This window comes from Camelina sativa, chromosome 13, assembly GCF_030686135.1.
Source record: "Camelina sativa cultivar CO46 ecotype springtype chromosome 13, ASM3068613v1".
Lineage (NCBI taxonomy): Eukaryota > Viridiplantae > Streptophyta > Magnoliopsida > Brassicales > Brassicaceae > Camelina > Camelina sativa.
Window position 1 is genome coordinate 13,752,371 of NC_141892.1, and position 15,613 is coordinate 13,767,983.

Genomic DNA, 15,613 nt, shown 5'->3' on the forward strand with positions numbered 1-15,613 from the left:
TTCCAAAATTAGTGGTAATGTTTATTATTTCTTATAATTTAATTGGTTACACAATTTAATTGGTTCTTAAAAATCTAGAAATGCTATGTGGAATAAGAAATAATTATTATTAGCTGAGAGATATGAGCTGTATTAATAAAATGTTTTCATTGGTAAAAAAATAAGCTGATATGTCAGTTTTATATTTCACCAAAATGCTGATGTGTAAGCATTGGGGAGAAACATATTGTGTTTTTATTGTATTGATAAATAAAAACCATGTATCTCGGTTTGATTCTGGATTTCGAAGGTTATTCAGTGGTTTTACAAAAAAATAAATAAATTTTACTACATAAATAAAAAGAATCTAAAAAGAAACTAAACACATTATTCAGCACAATGTATATTTAAACTAAACACACTCCTACTAAAACAAAATATAAACTAAACACACTACAAATAAAAAAAAAACAATATAAACTAAAAAATATGATAATCTCAAATATTCATAAAAACCAAAAGAAACCTAAATAAATTGCCTTCATAAATATTCATAAATTGTGCTTTTGATTGGTTTCATCAAGATAGATAAGAGAAATTAAGAAAGTTTACATAAACCAAAAAACGAAAAAGAAAAGAGCAATTAAGAAAAGCAGGATTATTATCATCTTCTTTGTCTTCTTTGCCGGCTCTTGGGATTCTGCTTCTGTCTTCCCATTCTCCTTCGAAGGCTCCTCAGTTCTGGCTTCTTCCTCGATTTTGGAATCTTCCTCATCATCAGACACATGTCCTGAACCTCTTCTTTGGAGATCTCTCAACCGTTCTTCAAGCTGTCAAGAAAAATTAAATTAGACCAAAAGGAAGAAAATAGCTAGGATCGGGCCGGGAGAGGAAAAATACCTTTAAGAGGCTTTGCATTCCCATAGAGTTGCCTTGTCGGCCATCACCATGAACATCACAACGGATAGCAAGAGCAACTTTTGCAGCTAGTGACCGAGAGATTTTAGCCTTGTGCTCTGGTGCAGCTTGGGCAACCAGAGGTGCGTGGTAAATGAGACCATACTTTGGAGTGTTGTTTCCGTTCTTGAAGGCTCTTAATAGGGCCTTTTCAGATCCAAGAATCTGAATCTTGCACGAAGGTAGCTTTGAGAGGTTCAATAAACTACCACGATGAGAAATTAGGCGTGCACCAACCATCTCCCCGACAAGTGCAGTTAGGTTTGGTGCAATTGTGTTCATTCTGCTCTTCAAGATGCCATGAAGCTGAGCTCTGCACTCAGTAAGAGCAAGAATATGGTCACAAATTTCAAGGCTCGTTGTGTAAGTGTTAAGCTCTTTGTCAAGCTCATCAAGCTTTCCTATAGCTTTGATTATAATGGACTCCACCTAACAAAATAAAAGTATTGAGGAGATAAGTAACATAAGACGTAAAACAAACACAACACTTTATCATCAACAAACTCAAAACATCTCTCTTCTCTTCCCAAAACCTATAGATTATGATATAAATTAAATTAATGGTCTACATATCATCTACATATGATGAGTTCATCGACTTTTTCGATCGTCATAACTCATTAAGTTTACCGATCAATCATTAAGATAAACAATATATAACATTGTTTGATAACTTCCAAGCCAAAAAAAGTATGATACATTAATAATTGTAAGAACTATGACAAAAATATTTGCACACTTGTCAACATAGATCAATGTGGGTAGACAAACTCCAGTGCAATATCCAAGAAACAGAACCCACAAGGAAATTGCATGCCAGAAAAAAAAAAAAAAAACAGCATGACCACAGGACGTACATAAGTCGATAATTTATTTTGAAGGAGGTATCCATACATATGGACTTCTAATTAATGTATAAGTAACATGAGACGTAAAACACACACATCATAGGATATACAGAGGAACTTAGTAGCAATTTAGACCTAATTACATTGAGCTAATTAAATATAAGACAATATAAACAAACGACTACCTTTTCATCAGAGCTGAACTTTAGTTTGTATCCGGCAACGCTATGAGACAATCCCAGGCTCATTGTAGCTAAGCTAGATCGTGATCCTCCAATAGAGAGAGAGAGAGAGAGAGAGAGAGAGAGAGAGAGAGAGAGAGAGAGAGAGAGAGAGAGAGAGAGAGCCTTTAGAGGGTTTAACACAAAAGCTGAAGCGTTAGATATATAGGGAGAGAAGAAAAAAGGAGCGAATAATTTGCTAGGTTTTATATGGGTGTTGATGAGGTTCAGAGATTCTTAAATATTATGTCGTCAACTCTATAAATTTATCAAAAAAAACAAAATTGTTTATTCTCGACTAAACAGAAAAGGAAAAGGATTATTTTGACTATTTTGAACGATATATTCCTAATTTTCAAATATTGTGTCAACGCTATATTAATCCTAAACTAACAAATATGTGCATCGGTAGATTTGGCCTGATCATGTTAAAAAATATATATCAATATATATATATATATATATATTTTTGTGTAAAAGAAGAGAAATTGATGTTTCGACTTACAAAAACAGGAAAATTTTAAGTGAAACAAAAAAATATAATTACTATTTTCAGAAATAATATATTTCTATAACAAAATTATACATAAATTTTTAATTATAAGAAAACAACTGTATAATAAAATTTCACAAAATACCAGCCTTACTTCAAACAGAAAAACTTATCAAAAAAAAAGAAAAGATTATTACTCTACCAAACATAAAAGGAAAAGGATTATACTATTTTTAAAGGTATATTTCTATAAGAAAATCTTACAGTTAGTTACTAAATCTTTTTTATTTTATTTGGGCAAAAGTTAGTTACTAATTCTAAAACAATATTTTATTAAGGAAACATTAACTCCACTTTTTGTTATCAATATTATCCTAAAAAAGAGAGAGAAAAAAACATTTGCATCTGTAGATTAGGCCTCGTGTAAAATAAATTGAAAAAAATATATATACCTATTGTATAGGGAAATAAACAGATGGGTTTTCGATCAAAAATAAGGAACTATTTAGGAGTGACTAGGTCTGGATATAAAAACCGTATCCGAATACCCAATCTGGAATCCGACCCGAAAAACCGGGTTCGAGTTGGGACCGCGTTTGCCTATAAAATCTTATTGGGTTCTATTTTCTAATACCCGTGGGTTTGGGTTAGGATCGGATAATACCCGGTACCCGTTTGGGTACCCATTAAACCCGAACATATAAACATATTTATAACATTTATCATTAATATAATGCAATTACCCCAAAATTATGATTATAATTTTGAATATTTCATTTAGTTTTATACCTAAATATCAAAATAATCAAAATATCTAAAATATTTTGTTATGTATGTCAAAATTTAACTAAATTTATTTAAATTTAATTATATTTTTTCGGGTACCCCGTAGTTCGGGTACTAATCGGGTTCTAAAATTTGTAACCTAAACCGACCCGAACCCGATAGTACCCAAACCGAACCGAATCCATATATCTAAAAATACCCAATGAGTTCTATTTTTCTAAACCCGTTTACCCGAACCCGAATGGATAATATCCGAACCTGAACGAGTTACCCGAATGCCCAGCCCTAGGAGTGACAATTTTTTTTTTTTTGATTTATGTGTACTACTAAACCTTTTGGTGTAAATTTAAGAAAAAAATATTACTCCCTCTGTCTTTCATAAATTGATATTCTAGCATTTATTCTTATCTCTAAAAAATTGATGTTATAAATTAAAAAAAATTGAAATAATTTTTTTACTTAAGTTTTCTCCACATGGCATGCTATGATCTAAAGTCTAAATTTTCTCATTCTATCTACAAGTAATTATAAATTAATTTATATATAAAGTTTTAACTTTTTCTTAATATATGTGAAATTGAAAAAACATCAATCTATTAGAGATAAAGGTAAAACTATTTTTCAAAATGATATATTTCTATTAATAATATATAAATTTTTATTCTAAGAAAAAATAATATAATAAAGTTTCCACTACATCATCCTAATTTCAAACGTAGAAATTGATAAAACGAAAGGGATTATTTTGACTTTTTTTTAAAATGATACATTTCTGGTTGCGCTTCTCTCGCCACCACCAACAAGTAACAACCATAGATTTCTCTTCTCTTCTAATTCCTGGCATCAATGTTTTACTAAAAATATATGGAAGATGTAACAAATTTGATGGGGAGAAGAAATGAAAAGAAGACAAAGATCAAAATAATGTCAATCAATCCAATTTGCCGTGTTTCAGGGGAAAAATGAGTCCATGGCAGAAATTTTAGATAAGAGTCGGTGTTGGTGTTGGGTTTCAACGATCTCAAGGCCAACGGAAAAAGTCCAACATGGGCTGATTGTCTGCCGCGGAAGTGGGTTTGTCGCAAGCCCAAAAAGAGGATCCCGCAGGAGAAGGAATGTTGAGGTCAATCTCCGGAGGAAATGGTGGGATACGGGCCGAGATCGTCGAAGGAAATGGAGAAGACAGTTCGAAGGCTGGATTAGTTTATATATGGGAGGATAGAGATAGGAAAGAGATATGTGTAATCTTTAAGCTACGACCAACGAAAAAGTCTAATACAAAAGTCCAGTTCGTAATTCTTCTTAGTTCACTTCGATTTAAACCGAAAGCCCAGATTCTATCTCTCACTCGAATCAATTTATTTGTTGTTTCTCGTTTCAAAAATTTAGCACCATCTGTGGGGACTTAGGTCTCTACTATTCACAAAAGTCGATTACTTTGAAGAAATCATAGCGAAATGGATCCTTCAACAACCAACTCAATCACTCCCAAATCCAACCAAGAGCATACTAGCACCATCATGCCGTCAGCAGCTCTACAAGGACCTGGTTCTAATAACGCTACCGCTAGAGGTGAGCACATCCAGGCCCACTCTGATCAAGAGATCCAAAATTCGGCCAGACCTGGGACAGACCCGCTACCTAGCGACACCCACACACCAGATCAAGGTTCCTCGGGCCATTCGGACCTCACCCGCCAGAGACAAATTCCAGCTCAGGAACAAGGGATTCCCATCGATGTTACACCCACGATCCCACAATCCCGTCGGAGAGCAGAAACCAATCCCGGGTATGGATCCGCTCTGAGAGCAATATAGCGAGTCGACCCGGGCAACATCTAGCGCCCCTACCATCTTCAGGGATGCCCAGCGGGACCGATCTATCAGAAATACGAGGGATGCTCGCGATTTTGATCGATAAGACTCAAAATCAAGACGCAACGAATCGAGCCCTCATGAGCCGGATTGAGCGGCATGAACAAGAGCTCGCCCTTCACGGAAATCACGACCTCCGTCGAGAAACAGCGTACCCTTCGGAAACAATCTCAACTGAATCCGCAGAAAGAGCGCTGCCTCGAACCCGTCTCGATTTCAAAACCGTCCACGTCACCCCGCCCGGGCTCAGGACACTACCCGTGTTCGTGACCTCAGAGAATCCGCGAGCTCCGAGCTCCACGAATTTCAACGAACCAACGAGCTCACGACCTGCTGACCAGCCCTCGGTCGGGCATGTCGGCTCAATGGCACGCGGTGCCAGCAATTCAAACACCCCGACGAATCCTCTAGTAAGAGCAAACCTAGATTCAACCGAGGAGTTCGTGGGTGGAATGCCTCGTCATACGGTGGTTGACAGCTTTGGCCCTCCGGGCCCTCCAATGAACGATGCAGTCAGCGTCCAATTCCTCGCCGAATACATGAATAAGGCGAGTGCAAAGATGGCCCAAATCTTCTCAAAGGTCCACCTGGTCACGAGCGCTGTACCGGACATCGATCGCGTTATCGCAGAAACAAGGCGCACCCTATTTACCGATCGAATCGCGAAAGTTCGCCTTCGGGACGTGGGTAAGTTACGCCTGCCCGAGTATGCGGACATGTCAGACCCCGGGGCACATCTCCGAGCTTTCAGATTGGCGATAACCAAGGCTTACCTCACCGACGATGAATGTGAGTCTGGCTACTGTCGATATTTTGCCGAAAACTTAGTCGGACCAGCCCTGGAGTGGTTCGCGTCCTTGGCCTCGAACTCCATCGATTCCTTTGACCAACTCGCTGCCGTGTTTCTAAAGCAATACTCGATTTTCTTCCAAGCTAAGGTGACCGTATCCGACCTATGGCTCTTGGTTCAAGGAAAGGACGAATCACTTCGTGAATACGTATCTCGCTTCAAGGCAGTCAAAGCCAGAATATCAAATTTGAACGACGAGGTCGCCTTAGCGGCACTCCGATATGGCCTTTGGTATACATCAAAGTTCCGAGAGGAACTCACAGTACGGCAACCTCCCTCGCTCGATGACGCCCTCCATAGATCAATCAACTTCGCTAGGGCCAAGAAAGAGCGAGCTGCCATGGCCGAGCTTCATAAATTGGCCAAAGCACCTTTCAACCCCTCCAAAAAACCTTTTCGGAGGGATCCGCTAGAGCCCGGCCAACACGCCTTCGCGGTGGATTCCACATCCAGACCCAAAAACCCTAATTTCAACCTTGAAAAGTTCTGTATATACCACAAGATACGAGGTCACTCAACTGAGGAATGCAGCACCGTGGGTCGCCTGAGGCACGAGGCAGGAGAGCTCGGCGAAATCGACCTCGAAAAGGAGGGCGAGAAAGCCAGGGAAGAAAACGCAAATGCAAAGGATGTCGTTGCGAAACGAGAGAGAACTGATGAGGCCGAGGGGTCGTCACCCACTCCAGCCCCGAAGAAACGTATCGATCTCATCTTCAAAGATCTCGCCCTATGCCGCACGTCACCGAGGTCGGTGTATACGCCGCCTCTAGCTCCTCGAAAGCTTGCAAGCTGTCGACCTCGTATATCCCGATGTTTTGGCAATCCTGACCAGACCCACCAGGTTGACTATATCACCGGGGGATCCGCCCTGTGCCGTGACTCTGTTAATTCGATCAAAGCACCGGGAAAGAAAGCCACGTTCTATGCCCGACTACGAAATCACTTTCTGGGAGAGCGAAATCGCCGACTTGGACAAGCCCCATGACGACGCTTTGATCGTCAGGCTAGACGTTGGAGGATTCGAGCTGTCACGCATAATGATAGATACCGAGAGCTCAGTCGATCTCCTGTTCTACGACGCCTTCAAACGAATGGGCTATCCCGACTCCAAATTAAAGGGAGGCAAAACCCCACTCACAAGATTCGTCGGGGACACAACTCTGGCCAAAGGTACCGCCCAAAGGTAATCGTAGAGGCAAGGGGAGAACGCTGTTTGGTCGACTTCGTAGTCGTCAACCGCTCCGCTCCTTTCAATGTTATCCTCGATAGACCATGGCTCTATGGGATGAAGGCCATCCCATCCACTTACCATCAATGCGTGAAATTCCCAATCTAAAGCGGAATCGCAACCGTTTATGGAAGCCAACGCGCTTCCAGACAATGTTATAGAGGCAGATATGACTTAATCAAAAAACCCAATCAATAACAATTAATGATCAACAACGAGCTCGAGGGTCATCATCTCGCGGGGCAAAAGGACCCGGTCACCCGCAGTCCATCAATGATCAAGGTCGACCAAATCTCTATCATGGAAGGTCATCCCGACAGATGCGTCGGAATTGGAGCCGACCTGAACGCCTGCACAAGGGCCGAATTGATCCAGTTTTTGGGGCAAAATTGTGCGACCTTTGCCTGGTCCTCGTCAGACATGAAGGGAATTGACATAACCGTCACCTCGCACCAACTGAACGTCGACCCCACATACAAGCCGATAAAGGAAAAGCGTCGTAAGCTCGGCCCTGAAAGGGCTAAAGCAGTAAACGACGAAGTGGATCGACTGTGAAAATTGGTTCCATCCGCGAGGTCCAGTACTGCAAGTGGCTGGCCAACCCCGTCGTTGTCAAAAAGAAAAACGGGAAGTGGCGAATTTGCATCGACTTCAAGGATCTCAACAAGGCTTGCCCAAAGGACAATTACCCCCTCCCGCATATCGACCGGATGGTTGAAACAACCGCCGGTCACGAGACCTTATCCTTTATGGACGCGTTTTCAGGGTACAACTAGATCCTTATGGACCCTGCTGACCAGGAAAAAACCGCCTTCATAACCAATAATGGTACTTATTGCTATAAAGTGATGCCCTTCGAGCTCAAGAACGCCGGAGCTACGTACCAACGACTGGTTAACAAAATGTTCGCCCAACACCTCAGAAAAATTATGGAGGTTTACATCGACGACATGCTCGTCAAATCGACACACGAACAAGATCACGTTTCCCAACTCAAAGAGTGTTTTAAAATTTTAAACCAATACGGGAAGAAACTCAACCCGACCAAATGCACATTCGGCGTTGCGTCTGGTGAGTTCTTAGGATACCTGGTCACCGAGCGCGGGATCGTAGCGAATCCAAAGCAGATCACTACCTTCCTTGAAATGCCCTCCCCAAAAACTACCCGAGAGGTGCAAAGGCTTACAGGGCGGATCACACCCCTAAATCGCTTCATTGCACGGTCCACAAACCGTTGCCTCCCGTTTTACCAAATGCTAAAGGGCAACCGAAAGTTCGAGTGGGACGGCAAGTGCGAGGAAGCATTCCAAGAACTAAAAAAAATATCTTTCCGAGCCTCCTGTGCTCTCAAAGCCGGCGGATGGGGAGCACCTCTTCCTCTACATCGCCATCTCTGACTCCGCGGTGAGCGGAGTACTGGTGCGAGAACACGAAGGGGAGCAAAAACCCGTCTATTACGTCAGCAAAACTTTGGTTGACACCGAGACGCGATACCCCGCCATGGAAAAAGTAGCCTTGGCGGTCGTATTGTCCGCCCGCAAACTGCGACCTTACTTCCAATCGCATACAATCGTGGTAATGACGTCCCAACCCATATGATCCATCCTCCATAGTCCCAGCCAGTCCGGCAGGTTGGCCAAATGGGCAATAGAACTGAGCGAATACGACATCGAATACCGACCTAGAACCTGCGCTAAGGCACAGGTCCTCGCTGATTTTGTAATCGAGCTCGCTGTGAATAACGAGCACGAAGTGAATAACCCAATGAAATTGTCGCTATACGCGGACGGAGTGTCATCTAGACTAGGATGCGGGGTCAGAATTCAACTTATTTTCCCCACCAAAGAGGTTAAGGAGCAATCTTTTCGGCTCGGATTTGTGGCTTCAAATAACGAAGCCGAGTATGAACCCTTGATTGCTGGCCTCCAGCTCGCACTAGCCGTGGGAGTAAAAGAGCTCGCCGCGTTCAGCGACTCGCAGCTCGTCACCAGCCAATGTCATGGAAACTACGACACGAATAGCGAACGGATGGATGCGTATCTTCGGGACGTCCGATCTTTGGCAGAACAGTTCTCGTCATTCGAACTCACCAAAATTCTACGTGGAGAATACTCAGCGGCCGACGCCCTGACCGCACTCGCTTCCACCTCTGACCCTTTGGTCAAGCGGGTCATACCTGTGAAAGGGATAAACGAGCCCAGCATCCCCATTCCCGTCAAAGCTCAGAGCGTCTACCAGGTCCAGGGTGGCATTGGACCCGATGAGGGAAATCTCGAACAGACACCCGAGCAGGATGACGAGCTCTTAGATGAGCACATACCGGGAGATAAACATGATGCAGGACTGAAGACGGATTGGCGAGTCTCAATTCGCGAATACATTACGAATGGAACCGTTCCCGCAGATCGGTGGCAGGCACAAAAGCTCAAAGCGCAAAGTGCACGTTTCTGCCTCATCGGTGAAGACCTATACAAGCGGTGTATCTCCAGACCGTATCTCGGATGCGTTCACAGAAGCGAGACCGAAAACATCATGAAAGAGGCTCACGAGGGACCATGTGGAAATCACTCCGGAGGTCAATCATTAGCCCTCAGGATAAAACGGCAAGGGTATTTCTGGCCGACCATGCTCCCGGATTGCGACTCGCATGCCAAAAGCTGCGACAGATGTCAACGCCATGCACCCATGATCAATCAGCCCGCCGAGTTGATGAGCTCGGTTTCCGCCCCTTATCCCTTCATGCGATGGTTGATGGATTCCATCGGCCCCCTTGAGCAGTCGGGAAAACAACGCGTGAAACACTTACTGGTCGTAACTGATTAATTTACCAAGTGGATTGAGGCGGAATCCTATCACTCAATTACCGGGGATCACGTGAAATATTTCCTCTGGAAGAACGTGGTATGCCGTCATGGCATCCCTTACAAGATCGTAACAGATAACAGAACCAACTTGATGTCATCCATAGTGCAAAAGTTTTGCGACAACTGGGGCATCCGGCTTACCCTGTCCACGCCCCGATACCCTCAGGGGATTGGCTAGGCCGAGGCGGCCAACAAGCTGATCCTACACTGTCTTAAACGACGGTTAGGCGCAGCGAAGTCCGGCTGGGACGCCCAGCTTCCCGGAGTCTTGTGGGCCACTCGAACCACCCCGCGTGGGAGCACGGGTGAGACCGCCTTCTCCCTAGCTTACGGAATTAAAGCTGTTGTACCGGCAGAATTCTTTGTAGGCAGTATCCGCCGAGTTGTCTCCCCCGAAAACAAGGCTATAAACAACGAGGCACAATTATCGATGAAAAGAGAGAGCAAGCCCTGATGCGAGCTCAAAATTATCAGAACTCTATAGCCCGCTTCTATAACTGCAAAGTCCGACCCAGTAATTTCATTATCGGAGACCGCGTACTACGCAAAGTCTTCGATCACAAGAAAGAGAAGAACGCGGGAAAGATGGGAACGAAGTGGAAAGGTCCCTACAGGATCACTGAGATCGTTCACAACGGAGTGTATCGCCTTGTTGACAAAAGTGACGGAAAGGCCGAGCCCCGACCTTGGAACATCATGAATTTAAAAAAGTACTTCCAGTAGGTACTGATAATAATCGAACTACGATTGGCTTGATCCCCTTACGGGCTACGTAGGCAACTCGACTTCCTCAGTGCAGCCCCAATCATTTTACTATTCCCTTTTAAACAAGGGCATAAGTATAGCAAAAGAAACGGTAATAACAATAAGCAGCTACCCCCGATAGAGTTTAAACCCCTCATTACAACCTATACTCATCAATACCAGTTGCATTACTCAACTCCAAATGACCACCTCGATCGCATCAGATCGAGTAAAATAGCCTCCGGGCACTTCACGCAAATTTGAAGACGATCTCGCTACTTTAAAAACTTCTCACACATCGTCTTGCAAATCGAGAACCCAACCGCATTACGCTAAATATATATCATACCTTTGTTTCATAACTTTACGCGAACTTAGCATCATCTCGCAGCCCAATTTGATTCACTCTAGGTACCCCGAGCACTTCCGCGCTCAACGACTAATTCATTTTTAGTTCATCACATGCGCCGGTTAAATCCGTTTTTTGTGTTATCAATGTGTCTTGCGAACCGACATCAAAAACTATCGTTAATATACATAACGAAAGAAAGACTTACAAATATTTTTTCCAAAAAAGAACAAAGGTAAAAGGATTTAAAAGCCTTCCGAGGCCACTTAAGTCAAGTCTTGGATAAAAGCCCTCCCAGGCAAACCAATTCAAAAGCAAACCATAACAAAAAAGAGTGTAAACATACGAAGAAACACACTTCGATCAAGCATCCTCTTCCCCCGTGCCCGCCTCCAGATCAAGTGTACCCTTGGCATTGCTCCCGTGTTCGTCAAAACCGTGAGGAACCCCGATCCCCGCGTCAATCTCCATTGGGGCGATTGAATCCTCTGACACCTGTGGGAGGTCGAGTTTGCTCACGGAGAAGTCCGAAACTGCCAGAGAGTCAAACCGGATGGTAAGCGCCGCCTTCTGACTCTCCAGGGTCTTGACTTTATCTTCCACCGCGATCCTACCTTCACTGATCTGTTTGATCAGAAGCAGGTTGGACTCTATCTCCGCGAGATCTCTATCAACTTTGGATTTCTGCTTTTTCAGCTCCCAGTTGCTCTTCACGGAGTCTAGGACCGACCGGTAGTCTTGCGACATCCTCATATTTTCCTCGTAGACCGCCTTCCGGGTCGTCTCAGCATGCAACCGCCCCGCCTCCGCCGCTTTCTCCTTTAGCCACATGTTCTCCTTTAAGAGGAGGTCGCGATCTCCCGCGGCCTTCGTTTGAGAGACCTTAGCCGAAGTAAGCTCAGCCTCAACTTCCGCCAACTTCTCCTGAGAATCCCTTAGGGAGGCGATCTCGTGGTCGAGGGAATCAACCCTGCCAACGGCCTCCCTTTCCTGGGCAGCTTTCAGGGCAGTCGTTAGCTCGTGGATCACTCTTAATGTATTCTCGAGCTCGGCTGATTGGGGGATGTCCTTCAGCCTTCGCTCATAGAGGGCGACCAGCTTGTTAGTAGCGGCCACGGACTAAAAAAAAAAGGGGGGGAATATGGGTCAGAACATAATCTCCCCTAGAACATAATCTCCCCTAGCAAGAAATCTGGTGCATAAACCAATAGGTCGTTTAGCGGGTTTACCTGCGCCTGGGAGGCCATAGCGGCAATGTACGCCTCCCGCTCCGTGAGATCCTTCACCAAAGGAACCTGACATCGGGCAGTCTTAAGATGCCTGAACAAGGTGGCCATGCCTAGGTGGTCGTCCACTGCGGGAGTGGGCGAAATGCCAGTGGAAGGGACGGCTCGTCGATGATCCATTTCCAGACGCGGCTTGCTCTCCTCCCGGATGTTCGTTCCGGTCACCCACAAGGCGGTTTCCCCTGCTCTCGCGGTTTTGGTCCTCGCCAGTTTGCAGGCCCTCTGCGCGAGCTCTCTTCTGGGGAGGCGCCGGCTCGCTGTGAGTAGACCTCGAGCTGACTAGTATCACCTCCCGAAGTGGGACAGAAGGTCGAGGCGGGGTGCCCACAGCTTGGTTTAATTCTTCACTTCCCGTTTGTACGGGTTCAGGGCGAGCGGCTCGAAGAGCGGAAGCCAGAGCGGCGTCCACATCCCCCGTGCGAACTCGACGGGAGGGCTGGGCTTGCTCCCTCAATTCGTGGAGTGTTGGTTTCCTGGTCATAGCGAGTAGCGGGGTTGAGGAGGACGACGAGCTCGATATGCGAGGACGGGTTGGAGTACCTGCAAAGACTTGTGCATCGATTAAATTTCGAGACAGTACAAAATAGAAACAAAAGGAATAAATGTCGTTAACCCTAAAGTCAGCAAATATTTAATTGCATGCGAAGTCATCATACCTTGGCGAGCAGGGAGATGCTCGGATCTGTTACTTCTTGGACGATCGGCAGGAATTGGTTGGCTCGGGTTCCCCGAAGGAACGGGAGCTTGAATCACTGGGGCGTTGAGTGCTGTAATGATGCGGGCTCGTGAGAACGAACTCCACCGCACTTCGCCTCCTCGTAGTCTCTCAGTCAGTGCCTGGACCGCCTGAGTATTCGGGTGATCTCCGGAGTATGCGATATGAAACTTTTCAGAGTTAGTTGTCATTAGAAGGCATCATCGTTAAGACAATAAACACAGTTCAACAAAGCGGCCATGGGTCATTCTGACCGACGCAAACGGCCCATTGAGTAGGCAGGCGGGCGAAGTTGAAATTTCCCACCGACGCCGGAGAGACGCGGAAGTAGAAATACTTCTCTCTCCACCGGTCATCTTTGCCAGAGATCGCCTAGATGATTTCCCGGTCCTGGCGGCGGCATGTGTAGAACGTCACGGGAAAACCCAAGTTATGTTTGATCTGACACAACCGGAGGATATCGTCGACTCCAAGTTCGAGTCCAACTTCACGACCCCTTGTGTAGAGTCCGATCACGTGTCGAACGAAGTTCGGACACATCTGGGGGGAACGCTGAAACTAGTATCTTTCTTGTGTGTGTGTGAAATGGGATGTGAATGAATGATATGATGATGAACAATGGTGAAAGCAAGGTGTTTCAATTCCCCTTATGCAATTGTAGTATAAGAGGTATCAATCCTAAATGAGTGAATGCAAGCAATCAGGGTGTGCAATACTTGTCTAAGTTAAGCCAGTTATAGAGGGTATTTGTCACTAACAACCTATTGCAGAATGTAAAATGCATAATGTAATAGCTGAATGGACAAGATACTAAATGTAATGGAACAGAATGATTATGGCAGTAATGAAACTAGAACAGATATCAAACTATAGTAATGTAGGTAATGAACTAATGCAAGGAAAGTAATGAACAGGAAACTAAATGAATGCAACAGAAATGCAACTAGAATGAAATAAGAAACAAGACAGGACATACACAAATCATAAACAAAAGTTCTGGGAATGAACTCGAGCAAGCACTCGATCGAGTGTAGATCGAGTGCAGGGTCGAGCTGGACAAACAACGTAAAACAGAGCAATGCAGACAAAACAGAGCAAAACAAAAGTAAATCAAACAACGATCAAACAACAGGATTTAGACTAAGAAATCAATAGACAAGGAAAGTCTTAGGGATGGATTCATGAGCTGAACTTAGATTGTGGTTATCTAACTTGATCAACAAACCTCAATCAACATGAGCTAATCTCTAGACAATAATCTCTAAGAACATGTTAATCAACTCTCATGGCAAAAACAATCAAGCTAATATATTTCTAGACTTGTTCTCACAAAGTAAAGAATCTATACAAGCAAGCATTAAGCAATATGTCAAGAATCAAATAAGACTTCTAATCTCTTAGCAAGCCTAATGATAATCTCTAGATCTAGCCTTATCTATGCACCTTAGACATTGGTGTGATGCTAAGAAGCTTGAGATCAAACCCTACCCTCTCAGTTATAGGATCAACATTAAGAACATCTAGCCTAGAAGAGATCTACAACAATCAAGCTTGACCAGATCAAATAACCACAACATCCATCCAGCCTAAACCATCCCTTAAGAGCTAAGGAAACTACTCACAATCACACATGATGAATAGCAAAGTCATAAACCCAGAAAAACACGAAACTTGCATGATTAGAAAGATAAAACAGAGATCTACAATATTGGAGAAGGAATCAAACTCGAATTCTTGATACTTTGAAAGTTATGAAACAAACAAGTATGAAGAATCTTGTGTTTTCTCCTTCAAAAGAGGTACAAGATCTAAGAAAATAAAAGTGCAAAAAGCATAAATTCCCAAAAGGGTAAAATACTAGGTTTGAGAATATCTAAAAAATTGCCCCCTGGTGGCTGCAGGGTACAAGGTCCTCAAATAGGAAAAAGGAGGGGAAGCCCGAAAAATGCTAAAAGACAAAATAGCCAGGCGGCTCGGCCAACTCGACCCGGTGCTCGGTCGAGTGACCGGTCGAGTTGGGTTTTCTTGTGCTCCTTCCACTCGGTCGAGTCACTCTCAGCACACAGTCGAGTGTCTGGTCGAGTGGGCAGTCGAGTGGGACTCCGGACCTTGGTTCTCCAGCCTTAACTTCTTTGCTTTCTCCTCATGATTGCTTCACTTCTCCTCAGCATTGTTTCCATGCTCCTTAGGCTCCAAAATCACCTGTTTATGCAAGAAAATATGAAAATGCAATGCAACTACACTCTAATGCAAGACCAATCCTAAAACTATGCAATAATGGTCAAAAAGGATAGCAAAGGATGCAAAAGATGTGAATATATTAAGGGAAAACAGGTTAATATATGTGAACATCAACACCCCCAAACTTAGTCTTTGCTTGCCCTCAAGCAAATAAACAAGACATAAGAAGGTAGGTGAG

At 44.0% G+C, this 15,613-nt stretch overlaps 2 protein-coding genes across 2 annotated transcripts; one reads left to right on the forward strand and one right to left on the reverse strand.

Moving 5' to 3' along the window:
* Nucleotides 1-484: 484 nt before the first annotated feature.
* LOC104736791 (putative nucleolar protein 5-2) lies at nt 485-2,129 on the reverse strand. Its single transcript, XM_087480311.1, has 3 exons — nt 1,970-2,129; nt 880-1,365; nt 485-809 (listed from the first exon to the last, which is right to left on the reverse strand). Exons 1-3 carry the CDS (start codon nt 2,030-2,032, stop codon nt 588-590), a joined length of 771 nt encoding a protein of 256 aa, XP_087336437.1. The 5' UTR covers nt 2,033-2,129; the 3' UTR covers nt 485-587.
* Nucleotides 2,130-8,018: 5,889 nt separating this feature from the next.
* LOC147929521 (uncharacterized) lies at nt 8,019-10,823 on the forward strand. The gene is made up of 4 exons (XM_087480645.1): nt 8,019-8,527; nt 8,850-9,845; nt 10,205-10,309; nt 10,469-10,823. The coding sequence occupies exons 1-4, from the start codon at nt 8,019-8,021 to the stop codon at nt 10,821-10,823; spliced, it is 1,965 nt and encodes a 654-aa protein (XP_087336771.1).
* The last annotated feature ends 4,790 nt before the right edge of the window (nt 10,824-15,613 follow it).

Coding starts and splice junctions, on each gene's coding strand:
- LOC104736791 (XM_087480311.1), bottom strand. CDS start 2,032: ATGAGCCTGGGATTGTCTCATAGCGTTGCCGGATACAAACTAAAGTTC. Junction 1,366..1,969: donor AGTTCAGCTCTGATGAAAAG/GTAGTCGTTTGT, acceptor TTATTTTGTTAG/GTGGAGTCCATTATAATCAA. Junction 810..879: donor GAATGCAAAGCCTCTTAAAG/GTATTTTTCCTC, acceptor TTTTCTTGACAG/CTTGAAGAACGGTTGAGAGA.
- LOC147929521 (XM_087480645.1), top strand. CDS start 8,019: ATGGACCCTGCTGACCAGGAAAAAACCGCCTTCATAACCAATAATGGT. Junction 8,528..8,849: donor AAGTTCGAGTGGGACGGCAA/GTGCGAGGAAGC, acceptor CATCCTCCATAG/TCCCAGCCAGTCCGGCAGGT. Junction 10,310..10,468: donor CAACAAGCTGATCCTACACT/GTCTTAAACGAC, acceptor AATTCTTTGTAG/GCAGTATCCGCCGAGTTGTC.